The following is a 15,000-nucleotide window of genomic DNA, read 5'->3' as shown; positions in this document are numbered from 1 at the left end:
TTCGTTCGGGAGAGAACTTTTGCGATCCCCCGCCTCTCCTCGCGCCACTAATTGATTGATGGTTTAGCCCTCCAGACTCAGTCCTTCAGGGGCCTTCAGGGGTTTTGTGCCTTAAACCGTTCTCTGGGGAGGTTTGGTAGAAAGCGTAGCACCAGGAACCAGAACAACCCGGGCGCTAGAGAGCTTAATGGCCGATTTATGATGGCAGCCATGGGGGGCGGTTATTGGAGTTTTGGAGTTCGATTTCCCCAAATGATGAAATGCGTAAATCTGAAAGATTCCCTTTCTTGCTTATTAACAATTTACATCTCAAATTAATGGGGGCGAATCGGAGGCGCTTACTTTGCTAAGGTTTAGGTCGGTACGATTTAAAGACGATTTCATTTCCCATGTGGACGTCAGCGAAAGCTCAGGATCAAAGAGAAGGAAATGTACTATTACGATGCTAATCGTTCAAGTTTTTTTTGGTAAAAGTAAGAGAAATATTTACAAACATTATTTCAATGATCCTTTTGAAGTGATCTGTTGCAGGTTGCTTCTAGAAACATACTTTTGAAATTAATGTAATCATAGATATTGATCCTCGAAGGAGTGTAACACCCTTTTTACTCACTTTCATCTGAAGCATAATGGTTTTACAAAGCAGTTCTGGTTAATGGGTGATTCTTACGAGAAGATCTATTGCCACGGTACATTTGTTGATGTGTTTGAATGTGATATAAATGTTTATCAATACTTTCTATTCATATTTTAGAGTATGAGATCGACTTTCGATTGCCTGCGATCTTGTCCAACTTAATCATTGATTTTTACATAATATTGTGCAAAATTTTCCCTTCTGACATTCTCTACAACAGTTGATGTTAAGAATGATTAACGCCAGCGGGAGTTGGGAGTGTAGGCCGCGGCCTGAGTGCCACCAAGAGAGGAGAGAGCGAGCATTGTGACTCTCCCGAGCGCCGAGCTGGTGAGAGCGTGAGAGAGTTGGGTGCTCGCGGCGGCAGAAGCGAGTTAGAAGGCACGTAAGGTGCACGGAATTTTTAAACTTCGCTGGCTTAACGTCAATGCTAGGCGGTGAACTCGCCGAAGGCAATAAAGTTAAAAAATCTTATACTTGTGTTCTTCTGCTTCTCAACATTTTTAAAAATTCCTGCTATTGACTAGTATCCGTGAAAGTGAAATCGTGAACATGAGTTCGTGCGAAAAGTGTGCGGAACCGGACAACGACAGCATGGTGGCATGCGACAAGTGTGGAAAATGGTTCCATTTCGCGTGTGTTGGTGTTGATTCCAGTGTAGAGCAGCAAGACTGGGTCTGCTGCAAGTGCGCGGAAGAATCGTTCGAAACACCAAAGTCAGGAAGAATTAAGCCTGAGTTGTTGCACGAACAGACTAAACCAGTGAAAAGTGTAGTGCAATCTGTCGCTTCCGGAACGCGGGCGTCGGTGCCGGAACCGGGAGAAAGGTCGTCGACCCCGCCGAAAAGTACAGTGTTCGAGAAAAGTGTCTTTCGATCGGTCGTTTTCGAATCGCGGTTCTCGGAACCCAGAGACAAGTCAGCAACCCAGCCGGTCAATGTTGCGCTCGAAAACGGCATGGATTCCGCCGAACTGCAGCATGAGCTCCAATTCCTGGAAGAGAGGCAGGCGATGGAACGGAGGCACTTGCAAGAGAGAAGCCAGCTGCGCGCGCGGTACGGAGTTTCCGAGGAAGTACAGGCCAACGGATCGCGGCCTCAATCGGCTTCCACGAATTTGCACCAAACGCAAATAGCGGCGCGGCAGGTCGTCGGGAAAGACCTCCCTTCATTTTCTGGAAACCCGGAGGAATGGCCTCTCTTTATCGCCAGTTTCGAAAGTTCGACCAGAATATGCGGCTACACGGACGATGAGAATTTGTTGCGGCTACAGCGAAGCCTGAAGGGAAAGGCGTTGGAGGCGGTACGCTGCCGATTATTGCACCCACGGAACTTAGCCGGTGCCATATCAACGCTCCGAACACTATTCGGAAGGCCAGAGTGTATCATTCAATCATTGATAAACAAGATCCGCGAAATGCCCAATCCAAGAGCGGACAAATTCAACACGCTAATTGATTATGGCATCGCCGTGCAGAATATTTGTGCAACAATAGAAGGGACGGGCCTAAGCGGTTATCTGTACAACATCACACTGCTACAGGAGCTGACAGAAAAACTGCCACCGACAATACGTCTCAATTGGGCGTACCACAGGCAGACGCTGCAAGATGTCACGATGCTGGATTTTGGAGACTGGCTGAACAAGCTAGTGGAAGCGGCTAGCAGCGTAACGCTACCAGGAACGGCGCCAGACAACGCATCACATCGTAGGCCGCATGATAACAGAGGTGCCAAAAGTGACTCGTTTGTGCATGCGCACAACATAACTGACGCAGTTCCAAGAAAAGTGACCGCGTGTTGTTGCGTGTGCCAGGGGCAGTGTAGTAGCTTGGAAAAGTGTGAAAAGTTCTTGGCGGAGAACGTCGACGTCAGGTGGAATCTCCTCCGAACACACCGGCTGTGCAGAAAGTGCTTGAAAAAACATAACAGTGCCTGCCAACGAAAGGAACAATGCGGAGAGAACGGATGCACGTTCTTGCATCATCGGTTGCTGCACAACGACAAGGCAAATAACAACGTGCAACCAGCAGCAAAGGCAGTATGCGGCACGCACAGCACGGCAAGCTACCAAGATGTGCTCTTTCGTTATGTACCAGTGACCCTGTTCGGTGGCGGAAAATCAGTGGACACGCACGCTTTCCTCGACGACGGCTCTTCATCGACCTTCATCGAACATAGCTTGGTGGAAGAGTTGGGTCTTTGTGGCACGCCGGACCCGCTGTGCCTGCACTGGACGGGCGACCAAACAAGGGAGGAAAACGATTCAGTGCGAGTTTCCCTCCAAATATCGGGCACACACAGTGGAGGAAAGAAATATCGCCTCCCCAAGGTGCACACCGTACAGAGTCTTTCGCTGCCACTGAAGACGCTATCGGTGCAAAACTTGGCGAAGACGTATCCACACTTGGCTGGAATACCGCTGCAACCCTACCAGAACACATCGCCCAAAATATTGATCGGCATTGACAACTGCTACCTAGGAAAGGCGATGCGATGCGTCGAGGGGAAAATTAATGAGCCAGTTGCCGCAAAAACGCCCCTAGGTTGGGTTGCATACGGGCCATGCACAACGTCACCCGATACCACTGGCGATCGAATCCACAGCTTCCACATCTGTTCCTGTAGCGTCGAAAACGATAAAGAAACGGATCGCACTGTTCAACAGTACTTTTCAATCGATTCCTTGGGGATATACAAAAACCCGGTCAACCCGGTATCAAAGAGCGAGGAAAGGGCTCTAAATATTCTGTCTACCACCACCAGTCTGAAAGGTAACAGGTATGAGAGTGGCCTGTTGTGGCGCTTCGACGAGATACGATTACCCGACAACCGAGCGATGGCCTTGCGTCGTTTTAAGTGCCTGGAAAAACGGATGAGTCGCGATCCAGCTTTAGCGTCGGCAGTACGGGAGAAAATGAGCCATCTCATGTCCAAAGGGTACATTCGCCAGCTCTCGCAGAACGAGAAGGACGAACGACTCCCGCGCGATTGGTATTTGCCGATATTTCCCGTCACCAACCCGAACAAGCCGGGTTCCTTTCGACTGGTGATGGATGCTGCAGCGAAGGTTAACGGGGTATCGTTGAACTCATTTCTACTGACAGGACCGGACCAACTTACATCGCTACTTGCAGTGCTACTGAAATTCCGCGAGTTCAAGTACGCCATAGTCGGAGATATTCGTGAAATGTTTTTTCAAGTATTAATGAGGCCACAAGATCAACGCAGCCAGATGATCCTGTGGAATGGTGGAGACCCCAAAAAGGAACCGGATACGTACGTAGTGACCGTGATGACCTTCGGAGCAGCCTGCTCTCCGAGCACCGCCCATTACGTGAAGAACATCAATGCAGATAGGTTTAGCCAACAATTTCCTAGAGCGGCCCACTGCATAAAGTATGAGCATTACGTCGATGATATGCTCTCTAGTGTGGAGACTGAAGACGAAGCGGTACAATTGGCAAAAGATGTTCGATATATTCATGCGCAAGCAGGGTTCGAGATTAGAAACTGGCAATCAAACTCGAGCAAAGTCGCGACAGAGCTGAATGGATGTAACGTGTCAGATAAACACTTGGACCTTGGCGCGGAGGCGTCCTCGAAGGTTCTAGGAATGTGGTGGAACACTACTTCCGACACATTTACCTTCCGACTATCACCGAAACACGACGCCGACCTGCTTTCTGGATCCCGAATGCCAACGAAACGAGAAGTGTTGCGTACGTTGATGGCTATTTACGACCCGTTAGGACTTATCGGGCACTTCCTCATGTACCTGAAGGTACTTCTACAGGACGTTTGGCGCGCCGGTATAGGTTGGGATGAAGAAGTTCCCGATCAACTCGCAGATAAATGGAGAAGCTGGATTACCGTCCTCCCCGATGTAAAACGAGTAAGCGTCCCAAGGTGCTATCGACTAGCTACTTCCGTGCGGGCGTCTGTTGAATTACACGTTTTCTGCGACGCGAGCGAGAAAGGTATGGCTGCAGTCGCGTATCTCAGGTTCCAGGAAAACGAAACCGTCGAATGTGCAATGGTCGGATCGAAGACAAAGGTAGCGCCGCTGAGGTTTCTATCGATACCTCGACTGGAATTACAAGCTGCGGTTATTGGAATGCGCCTTGCAAACAGCGTATTACAGTCACTGAGCGTCAACATCTCTAGGCGAGTGTTCTGGACGGATTCGCGCGACGTCGTATGCTGGTTGCGCTCTGATCATCGACGGTACAGCACGTTTGTAGCATTCAGAGTAAGCGAAATACTCGAATCGTCAGCCGAAAGTGAGTGGAAATGGGTGCCAACTAAGTTGAACGTAGCAGACGACGGCACGAAATGGCAGAATTCGCCAGACTTCCAACCAAATGCCCGTTGGTTCAGCGGTCCCGAATTCCTGCAGAAACCGGAAAGCGACTGGCCAGGCGGTGACAGTGTCCCGGGTACCACCACGGAAGAAATTCGAGAGAGTGTTCTACACCATACGATTGCAGTTCCACTCGTACGTTTCCAAAATTTCTCCAACTGGCGCAAACTATGGAGGACAGTCGCGTACGTCCATCGATACATCGCAAACCTTCAGAAACGTGCGAAAGGGGAAGCTGCCGAACTAGGCCCGCTAACGCAGGAAGAGCTGAAACGCGGCGAGGACACCATATACAAAATGGTTCAACGACAGGCATACAGTGCCGAGATTCAGATCCTACGCGAGGACCAGTCCGGAGAAACAGCGAAGAAACCGTGGAAACGAACCCTGCCAAAGAGTAGCGCTTTACACCAGCTTAATCCTACCATCGACGGCAGCGGAGTGTTACGACTACAAGGCCGAATCGGTTCGTGCGAATGGGCCGACGAAACGACAAAGCGCCCGATCTTGCTTCCGCGGAAACAACACGTGACACGTCTAATTATTGCGTACTACCATGGGAAATATCGTCACCAGAACCATCAGACGGTGATGAATGAACTGCGACAAAAATATTACATCCCCAGGCTTCGCGTAGAATACAATCAAGTACGACGTAACTGTCAGCGTTGCAAGGTGGATCAAGCCATGCCTCAAACTCCAGCCATGGCGAACCACCCCCCATCACGACTGGCTGCGTTTCAAAGACCGTTTTCCTATACTGGAGTGGACTACTTTGGTCCCATTATGGTATCCATTGGCAGGCGCTCCGAAAAGCGGTGGGGTGTCTTGTTCACTTGCTTGACGATAAGAGCAATCCACATAGAACTTGCTCACTCGTTGACCACCGATTCATGCATTCTTGCCCTGCGCAGCTTTATCGCCAGAAGAGGCGCACCCGTGGAGATCATAAGTGACAGGGGCACCAACTTTATCGGTGCGAGCAGAGAACTTCGAGACGAGCTGAAAAATGTGAACGAGAATATGCTTATGAACGCTTTCGTTGGACCTGATACGACCTGGAAGTTCAACCCCCCGGCAGCACCTCACTTTGGTGGCTGTTGGGAACGCCTCGTGCAGCCTCTTACTTATCTAGCACTGGAATCCGACTCCGAGCCGGTGCTGACGCCCAATCATCTGCTGCTGGGCTCCTCGAATGGAAGTAAACCGCCGGTAGCCTTCGACGACTCATCTACCGCAGTCAAGAAGTCCTGGAAGATGTCACAGCGTGTTGCGGACCAATTCTGGAAGAAGTGGGTTGCGGAGTACCTGCCTACCCTCACCAAGAGAACGAAATGGCATCAACCGATCAAGCCGATCGAAGTGGGAGATCTAGCTCTTATCGCGGACGACAATCATCCGAGAAATTGCTGGCCCATGGGTAGAATTGTGGAGGCGATGCGCGCCAGTGACGGCCAGGTTCGACGGGTAGTTGTACATACGAACAGCGGATTGTTAGAACGACCAGCCACAAAAATTGCGATTCTGGATGTAACACCAAGCGTGAATGAGGAGTAGGGGAGTTAGAAGAAGTAGGCCCGCTGGAATAGGAGTGAAGTGCGCCTTGCGCACTGCACTGGGGGGGAGAATGTTAAGAATGATTAACGCCAGCGGGAGTTGGGAGTGTAGGCCGCGGCCTGAGTGCCACCAAGAGAGGAGAGAGCGAGCATTGTGACTCTCCCGAGCGCCGAGCTGGTGAGAGCGTGAGAGAGTTGGGTGCTCGCGGCGGCAGAAGCGAGTTAGAAGGCACGTAAGGTGCACGGAATTTTTAAACTTCGCTGGCTTAACGTCAATGCTAGGCGGTGAACTCGCCGAAGGCAATAAAGTTAAAAAATCTTATACTTGTGTTCTTCTGCTTCTCAACAGTTGAATTTTCCCATTAAAAGTGTTCCTGTAATTTTGCACCGAAAAAATGGATGGAAATCTTGGAAGAATGGATCTAAACTAAGCCCTGTCAAAACGCACTGTATGAAACAATTTCAAACAGAAGTGCACTCTCCAAAGTATTACCAGAATCTTTGCCAGAACTGGCAAATACGCCACCAATACAGGTAATACGCCCTTCGCATTCGATTGAACAGCGAATCCTTCACCATCACTCCCATTCTGCAACGTTACGTTGATCGGATAGGACACACCGGGGACGAACCCGGCATCATAAGCCAAGATCTGCCATTTTTTGTTTTCCTTACTAGCCACACAGCTCTCGACAAAACGTTAAACTCGCACAACACTCGAAGCAGGCGGGAAGCGTTAGGGCGTTAGGCCAGCAAGTATGGCAACTTCGTTCGTCTTGTGCAAAATCCTCAAACGGTCGATTCTCGTCGACACAAAGTCCCTAGAGGGAGGGGAGTTGGAGTAGAAGAAGCAGTACCTTTTTGGAGTGATCAAACATAATCTTTTCAACGGCGTTTACACACGCATCAGCCACCCGGGTAAGGGTGTTGTATGTGTGATTGGGTGCCAGGAACGTTAGTTGACATTTCCTTGACTTGGAACCGTTTTTGGGGATCCCGTTGCCACCCCGTTTATGATGAAATACTTTTCGAGGAGAGCGCTTCCTTGTGGCCAGAATCCAGGAGGCAGAACAGGAAGTAGGGAGTGTGATCGGGGGTTTACGGTGGTGTGAGGTTTACCTGGTGGTTTGGCTGGTGGTTTGGTTTGGGCGATAAGCACCATCACTCACGAACACCGGATACGGGAAGTGCGCACACACGAGTGAGCGAGTGATGTATGCCGAGTGATTTGCCAACTGCTACTTCCTCCCGATACACACTCCCGCCTTTTTCCTTCATGTTTCTCTTGCACTTCACTCCCTCCCTTCCTTTGGCAGGATCTGTCGCAGTTTTGGGTGCCAAAGTTAGCTGGTATGGTGGTCCTCGGGGAGCGTGAATGTCGCCAAAGATTTCGCCACGCGCTTTCTTTACGTTCACAGACAGTTACAAGCAATGTGCAACGCGGGAACTAGGCACCAATTCTGACTTTGCATCGTCCAAGATGGGATCAAAAGAGTGAATCAGTGGGTTTTGTATTTAAACTTTATTTGATGTTAATGATCTATCGAATATTTAAAAGCATTCATATCTTTTATAGCAGTCATTAATGTCTTGTTTGAAATAAAAATTTCCACAGAAGCACGATGATTGCTTTGATTTTATTTCAATAATTAAAAAAGTGAAAAATGAAGAATCACTTTCTCTTCCCTCACATGATCCATATGTTGTTAAAGACCTTTTCAGGAATGCTGCTATATCGATATATGATTAAATTGCTGCACATGCTGATTTTTTTTAAATTTTTATGTATGAAACTTTTGTAAAAACGATTTTAACCGGGAAGATGATTGCGATAGCTTGAGACAATTCAGTGCAAAAATCCTGTATTTCGAAACGCTTAAAATAACGAAACCGGTTCCGTGATTTTGCATTTGCATCTCGTTCAACCGTCGGTGTGACCGCCATTTTCTACGACTCTGAATCAGATATTCACAGAAGTTGTGAGCTTAACTTTACAACCACTGTAAATTGAATATAATTTGTCCCATTCCTCTTCTCGCAATAAAATCTCACCAAATTTCCTTGCTTTATCTGAGCTCAACAAAGATGCATTACACAAACAATTACTCATAAAATTATCTCACCCAAGTGGGCATTATGCCGCATCGGAGAGGGCAGTTAAAAAGGGGAATACACATAACGACGGTTATCACATGCATGACCGGGCCATACACGGGGTGGTTCATACATGGCCGCAGCCGTAGCAGACGCCGTGTATCGTAATCTTATCGCACCCCAGAGTGCATTGGTGAGCCTGGAAGTGCTCATAAAGTTCCCCGGTTTGACGGGGTAGGGTAATAAAACAACAAAAGGCTAGGCAAAGGTAATACGTTTACAGTTGCGCGTGCCCGAGTTATTGGCCATCGCGGTGATGGAGCTTTATGCATGCTGGCGAATGCATGGGAGAGTGCAATTTAAGTGCGAAACATCACTCGATGGTGCACGTGTCTCCGTTAATTGGTAACAAAAGGCATCCAATAACCATTGGTCGCTTTGATTAGCCGTATCGCAGAGATGTTTTGCCGTTGAAAAAGCTAATCAGATTCGTGACATTGAAATCACGGTTCGCTGACGTCATCGAGCGGGAAGTACCTTCGCTAACTCATAACATTTACGATGCAATCTTTTCACATGATTTTAAAACCATTCGAGATATTGAATAATTTACATTGTACGTGAACATTTTACTATTTTCCACTTGTTGAATCGATCGATACAAAATAACCCAACGAACCATGCTTAAAGGACTAGGAATCAATTTACAGCTTCCCTCGACCAACTGAGCATGTGACACTTTAGCAGCGCCCTAGATTCGCTAAGCGGACATTAATTTATGATCTCATCATTAATTCGCCTCGCATAGGACAGCTTTTGCCACCAACGATGGGGACCTCTAGAGGGTGCGTCGAGTGGAGGAAGAGAAGGAAAGCCAAATGTTTACAAACCTGCGTCTCGTAGGCCATGGTCGCTGTTGCCCTTGGTTACCGCCGAAATGCTCTCACAACCGTTCAAGGCCTTCTCCGTTCTAACCGATATCACCCACTCGTCTTTCCACTCTAATCACCGTTTAACCGTTTCCACACTATCACGAAACAGGTACGGATTAAAGCTGTTCTGATTTAGCTCACACTAACGCGATATTACGTAGGGGGCGGTGTTTTGCTGGGGGAATCTCTCGCAGCCGGCGACAACGTTGGTGACGAAGCGAAATGACAGCGAGAGCAACTGTCAAACGGGACAATTTATGCGCAGGCCCACAACCCGTTACCCAGAACCCAATATCCAACCGAGAAACGGGATTCATAGTGACTCATTTCCCATTCGAACGAACGGTTACGCGCTTTATTGAGTAAGTACTAGGAGGGTAGGATGGTGAGAATCATATTTACAGTTTAAATGTAATTTCTTAAATACAGTTTGTCATTAACACTAGAAAGGATAGCATGGTTCACGTGGAATCGCCTCATTTGCGGTTCGCCACGCGTTCCTCGTGTGCCCAGCTCAGTGGGCACTGATACCGTTCATGTACTCGTCCATCTCCCGATCGAGGCAGGACTTTGTGTTTGCCATGTACTGATCCAGCTCGCTGTCCAGCTCTTCCTTGCTCTTCGGTTGCTTCTGCTGCTTGGCTGCTTGCGTGCCACGGCCCTTCGATGCTGTATGCATGGGAAAGAGAATGAGTAAGGCTCAGATTAGAGATACAACTCAATGTAAAGGCTAACTTCACTACAGAATACTAACCACTACGCCCGCGAACACGAGAATTTGCACGCCGCGAGCGGGATCGTCCTCGTCGAGCTCCACCGGCGGCCGCTGCCGCTGCTGCCGAGCCATTTGCTGCCTTCTTATCATTGGCCGGTGCTCCTTTTCTCTTCGCCGGTCCTCTGTGAAATGAAGAAATAGAAAAATGATCGTTCGATAACGTTGCTCTACCTATTCCACCCTCGCGGGGCCTATCATTTGCTCGTCGAGATTCATTAAGCGGACGTCCTGTTCCCTTTGTTCGTCTCAGCGTCGAGGTAGAAGAGTTTGGGGTTTTGCTATGGGTCCGGGATGGACCCATGGCCTTGCGCGATGCCATGATTTGGGATAAGGTGAAACAAAAGACCACCGAAGCTGATGACGTGCCCACGGAAAGCCGTCGCGCAGAACGGGCGACTACAGGAAATCGAGAGAGAGCTCGAGAGATCATCGTTCGCTGAGAAACGAAACAACTTGAAGCATATTATGTAAAATTGATCAAATTGCGCTCCCCGCCGGTCTCAACCTTACTCCTTTCTTGAAATACTTTGAAGCAAATTTATGTTGAACATGTGTGATGAGTGCTCTCATTAATCTCACCGATCCAGCATTCCGATCCAGAGGCTTCCGAGCAACGTCAACCAAACGATTCTAGCTTTACTCTCGTGGCGATGATTCTCTCCCTGCCCTGCCCTGCGACCAAACGAACACCTTCACATCCACCGCTGAAGCAGCATACTGGATGGGTTGCTGCGATCTCACCGCTCTTCTGTTGGCTCGTCGAGCATTCTGTCTCATCAAATGGATCAACCATCAAAGCACCCTCATTCTGCCGCGCAAACTCCGCAATTGTCTTCCTCATCGTGCTTCTCTTCAGCACCTTCACGCGCAATGGAATGGAATACGGAGTTCTTCGTCAGCCCACGGAACAAGCTAGTGTTTGGGAGACACACGCACATACACTATCCACAGCTGCCATAGCAACCATGTGTCCATCAATATGGTTTCACGCGTTTTCTGTCTCGTGGTCTTTGACGTTTCTCGATTGCTACCGGGCAGCAGCTAACGGCGTTGAACCAAATGAAGACGATATCGAACAAAAAAAGGGATGGAGCAAGAGGCACCAGAAGGTGGATCCGGTTCGTGCAACAGCGTTCCGTTTGTTCCGAACAAACCACTGAAGATGATAGCGAGAGAGAGAGTGCGTCTCTGGCAACGAACCACTAGTTTAGCCAAACTCTGGCGGATCAACACCGACGGGCCTACGATTGCTGCGCATCCGTCGATTCCATGAGCCTGCAGGAAATCAAAACTAAGGCTTCGGTTACGAACCGAGCGAACGTAGTGCGTGATTGATGAGGCTTGGTTTTTAGACGAGACTACAGACTTCCAGGTGAGGGTGTGGAGATGTTTCGTCGAACTGTCGTCCATTCGACGACGGGTAGCCGGCCGGTATGATCGATAAGAGAAGCAGAGAAGCCCACTGTAGACCGCTGTTAGCACCGCATGGTAACGGACGTCACCACGATCGAGCGAGTGATCAGGCGGACTAGATCTGGGTGATCGTGAATGGCGTAGACGGGCGTGGGTCGTTGTTTTCGTAGTAATAGTAGTTATTCCAGTTCTCTCAGTCCACGCACGCGTACCAGCGTGTGATATTGCTTCCACATTGATTACCTCTTCAGCGGGCGTCCAGTGCGCGCTCCTGCGGCACCACCACCATTGCCTGTTACCGCTGCCGCCGGCTGTACGCCACGGCGTCGACGACTACCGCTTCGCTTGGCAATGCGGCCACTAGCTACGCGGCCTATCGGTTCGGCGGTTCGGTTTGCACCGAGCCGGCTGTTGACGCTACCGGCACGTGCGGTCACTCGTGAACCAGCCCGTTTGCGCGATCGTGAACGGCTGCTGGTGCCAGCTGGTGCCGCGGCAGCGATTGTTGCTGCACCGCGTACGCGGCTCCGACTGCGACTACGGCCACGTGTGTTGGCCGCAACCGGACCATTGCTCCGGGTTCCAATGCGTTCGGCCAGCGTCAATTTGTTGCGATTCAAACGCTGTCGAATGCCTCCCGCTCCTCCTGCGGTCGTGTTGAGTCGGTTGCGACTGTTGGAGCGCGAAAGGTTGCTGCGCGATCCGGCTCGGCGGAGGTTTGTCTGTGAGTTGCTGCGGCTCAGCGATGGCTGACGATTGCGCGATACGCTGCGAGTACGCGATGCACTTCGACCACGGGACACGCTACGGGTACGGGAGCGACCACGGGGAAGATTGCGGCTTGCGGCCGCACGGGCCTGCCCTAGGCGAGCGGCGATTGTATTTCCTTTGTTACGGAATCTTTGCTGGAGTTCGATACGATCAGCGTTCATCCTGTAAGTATATTAAAAGTGGAAACAAATGATTAATCAAATGAGTCTGTCGGTACATTTAATAATTTGTATGAAAGATAATGTTGCTGGGAACCAGGAGCAAGTGATAGCAAGTGTCCGACACTATTGTAACAGAAGAAAGAAACAATTTGTAAAATTTCTTCTGCCTTTTCTCGATCTATAATCGCTTTCGCTTGAGCCATCACATCGAATCCGTAAAGAATGAACATCGAAAACAACGTTAAACTATATCCAAGCAACCTACTAACGCTGATGTGACCTATCAAAGTGGCTGGCATGTGTCGTAATTTGTAGCTCAATGGTGAGCTACAGCTCTCACCATCTATGTGCTACAATCACATATTGCTTTCCCTTGAATTATGACATCAAATCCGCACATTTCGAAAGTAATGTTAACCTATATTCAAGGGACGTTGCTGATGCTGAAATTGGTCTTCTAAACTGGAAGTTGTTTGATAATATTGAACCAGAACTAAGCATTGTAACTGTATCCTGGATAATCGTTATCAAAAGATTATTATACCTTGAATTATGACATCAAATCCGTAGGTGTAAGGACGGAAATAATGTTAACCTATATTCAAGGAACACCAGCACTAACAAGCGTTAAACTATGTCGGGAATTTACTGTTTTCTTTTCAATTTATCGGTTTTATCCGGTGAAATTGGTCCAGACAGAGGGTAACAGAACAGACCACAAGCTGGATAATCGTCACCGAGTATACTTTCCCTTGAATTATGACATCAAATCCGTAGGTGTAAGGACGGAAATAATGTTAACCTATATTCAAGGAACACCAGCACTAACAAGCGTTAAACTATGTCGGGAATTTACTGTTTTCTTTTGAATTTATCGGTTTTATCCGGTGAAATTGGTCCAGACAGAGGGTAAAAGAAGAGACCGCAAGCTGGATAATCGTCACCGAGTATACTTTCCCTTGAATTATGACATCAAAAATGCAGGAATTGCCTAATTGATGTTAACCTATATCCAAGGTTATCGCTCCATTTCCTGCGTTCTAGCAACAGAACATTTGATAACCATCGAACAGTACTTACGTTGCGATATCTCCAAAACTGTTGGAGCGTTGCATACGCTGGAAGCCTCCGGGAATGGAACCGAGGGTACGTTTCAGCTGTGTCTGGGCGTTATTGCGCTGCAATCTTTGACGGCCCGAACGGATGGAGGAAGCCTACGGAATTGAAACAAACATTATCAGTTGTTCCTTATCGCTGAGGTAAAGACTCGAAAGATGATTTTCTTACATTGTTCAGCTGAAGCGCTTTTTGCAGCCCCGTATGGGGACGCCACTGTGAGTCCCACTGGCTAACTAGCTGACGATTGGCATCCGATGAACGGGACAGAGAATTCGACCGGGCACGAGGTCGTTCTCCAAGCTGCAGTGCTGGTCCGCCGCCTCCTCCTCCACCACGGACTACGACACCAGGTTCGGCCATTTTTGCCATGACTGTGAACCGATCGTTAAGCGACACCCCGGTGGTGCTGCTGAAGTGTATCTTGCTGATGCTACTCATCTCTGCTCTTCTCTTTTTGACGTTGAGGTGCTTATTCTGTAACTTTCGATTACGATGGCCTCAGGCGTTCGATTCATTTGGTTCATTTTGTGTTCATTTGGTGTTCACGATCGCCTGCATGTCGAGTGCATTTTTGTGGTCGACAGCTGGCGTTCTGTTTACATCGAGCATCGAGCATCTGAAAAACAGTTATAGCGTCCTGATTGTGCATCAATAATTTCTTTCTGCTAATCGTATACTATTATTACAAAGGTTAAGTCGTTTTTATACCGAAAAAAACAAGTTAATTAACAGTTTTTTTACTTCAAACTGTCATTTTGAATTGTTTATTGTTTTCGAAACGTTTCGAAATTCGCATGAATCATCGAACGCCTGAGGCCATCGCAATCGAAAGTTACAGAATAAGCACCTGAATCTCAAAAATCAATGGCCACTCGAATCAACGAGGTTTTATGCTGGAGGCCCGTCCGAACGAAAAATGCCTCACAAAATGGCGAATCTGAAAAAGGAAAGCAAACACAATCGCATCACTGCATTCGATCTAAACGTGTTCGCGGTGCATGGCATTTAGAAAGGCGAACAGATTGTCGCGTTACGCACGATCTATTTTTGGTAACTTTACGCGCTTGAAATGGACATAGCGGAATGGCCGGGGGAAGCACCCGTTTCGCAGGAGCCCAACCCCAGCCCACGCAAGCTGAAAATCTCAAAAACCCCTTGCTTACCTCTTCCAACTTATCAA

General features: G+C 48.6%; 3 protein-coding genes across 8 annotated transcripts in view; 1 reads left to right on the top strand and 2 right to left on the bottom strand.

Moving 5' to 3' along the window:
- LOC126571062 (nicotinamidase) overlaps positions 1 to 9,777 on the bottom strand; it is a 52,545-nt gene extending 42,768 nt beyond the window's left edge. For 4 of the 5 annotated variants that reach the window (XM_050229294.1, XM_050229295.1, XM_050229289.1 and 1 more), the window contains exon 1: positions 9,540 to 9,777. Coding sequence is in view for 2 of the 5 variants with exons in the window: in XM_050229289.1 (XP_050085246.1) it covers positions 9,540 to 9,557 (18 nt within the window). In the remaining 3 variants the exon portion in view is untranslated. Of the gene's footprint in view, positions 1 to 7,674; positions 7,692 to 9,539 lie in introns of those variants that run through there. The other variant, XM_050229297.1, reaches the window with a different exon arrangement.
- On the top strand, positions 910 to 6,556 carry LOC126571588 (uncharacterized). Its single transcript, XM_050230237.1, has 3 exons — positions 910 to 2,345; positions 3,774 to 3,915; positions 5,914 to 6,556. The coding sequence occupies exons 1-3, from the start codon at positions 1,190 to 1,192 to the stop codon at positions 6,554 to 6,556; spliced, it is 1,941 nt and encodes a 646-aa protein (XP_050086194.1). The 5' UTR covers positions 910 to 1,189.
- Positions 9,778 to 9,904: 127 nt separating the features above from the next.
- LOC126571059 (serine/arginine-rich splicing factor 4-like) overlaps positions 9,905 to 15,000 on the bottom strand; it is a 5,234-nt gene continuing 138 nt past the window's right edge. The window contains exons 1-7 of one of the 2 annotated variants that reach the window (XM_050229284.1): positions 14,984 to 15,000; positions 14,668 to 14,757; positions 13,989 to 14,436; positions 13,782 to 13,915; positions 12,013 to 12,702; positions 10,336 to 10,478; positions 9,905 to 10,250 (exon numbers count right to left, since the gene is read on the bottom strand). The exon at positions 14,984 to 15,000 is cut by the window's right edge and continues 138 nt beyond it. In XM_050229284.1, coding sequence (XP_050085241.1) covers positions 10,096 to 10,250; positions 10,336 to 10,478; positions 12,013 to 12,702; positions 13,782 to 13,915; positions 13,989 to 14,258 — 1,392 coding nt within the window. In that variant the 5' untranslated portion in view covers positions 14,259 to 14,436; positions 14,668 to 14,757; positions 14,984 to 15,000 and the 3' untranslated portion in view covers positions 9,905 to 10,095. The remainder of the gene's footprint in view (positions 10,251 to 10,335; positions 10,479 to 12,012; positions 12,703 to 13,781; positions 13,916 to 13,988; positions 14,437 to 14,667; positions 14,758 to 14,983) is intronic. The other variant, XM_050229285.1, reaches the window with a different exon arrangement.

The sequence above is a fragment of the Anopheles aquasalis genome, chromosome 2, assembly GCF_943734665.1.
Source record: "Anopheles aquasalis chromosome 2, idAnoAquaMG_Q_19, whole genome shotgun sequence".
NCBI lineage: Eukaryota > Metazoa > Arthropoda > Insecta > Diptera > Culicidae > Anopheles > Anopheles aquasalis.
The sequence above is the reverse complement of the archived record's forward strand: the minus strand, read 5'-3'. Positions and strand labels throughout refer to the sequence as shown.

What these genes read in the sequence shown, in the direction of transcription:
- LOC126571588 (XM_050230237.1), top strand. Translation starts at nt 1,190, where the DNA reads ATGAGTTCGTGCGAAAAGTGTGCGGAACCGGACAACGACAGCATGGTG. An exon ending in GCCAGACAACGCATCACATC is followed by an intron (nt 2,346 to 3,773) that starts GTAGGCCGCATG and finishes CGCTACTTGCAG; the next exon opens with TGCTACTGAAATTCCGCGAG. An exon ending in CCCAAAAAGGAACCGGATAC is followed by an intron (nt 3,916 to 5,913) that starts GTACGTAGTGAC and finishes TGCCCTGCGCAG; the next exon opens with CTTTATCGCCAGAAGAGGCG.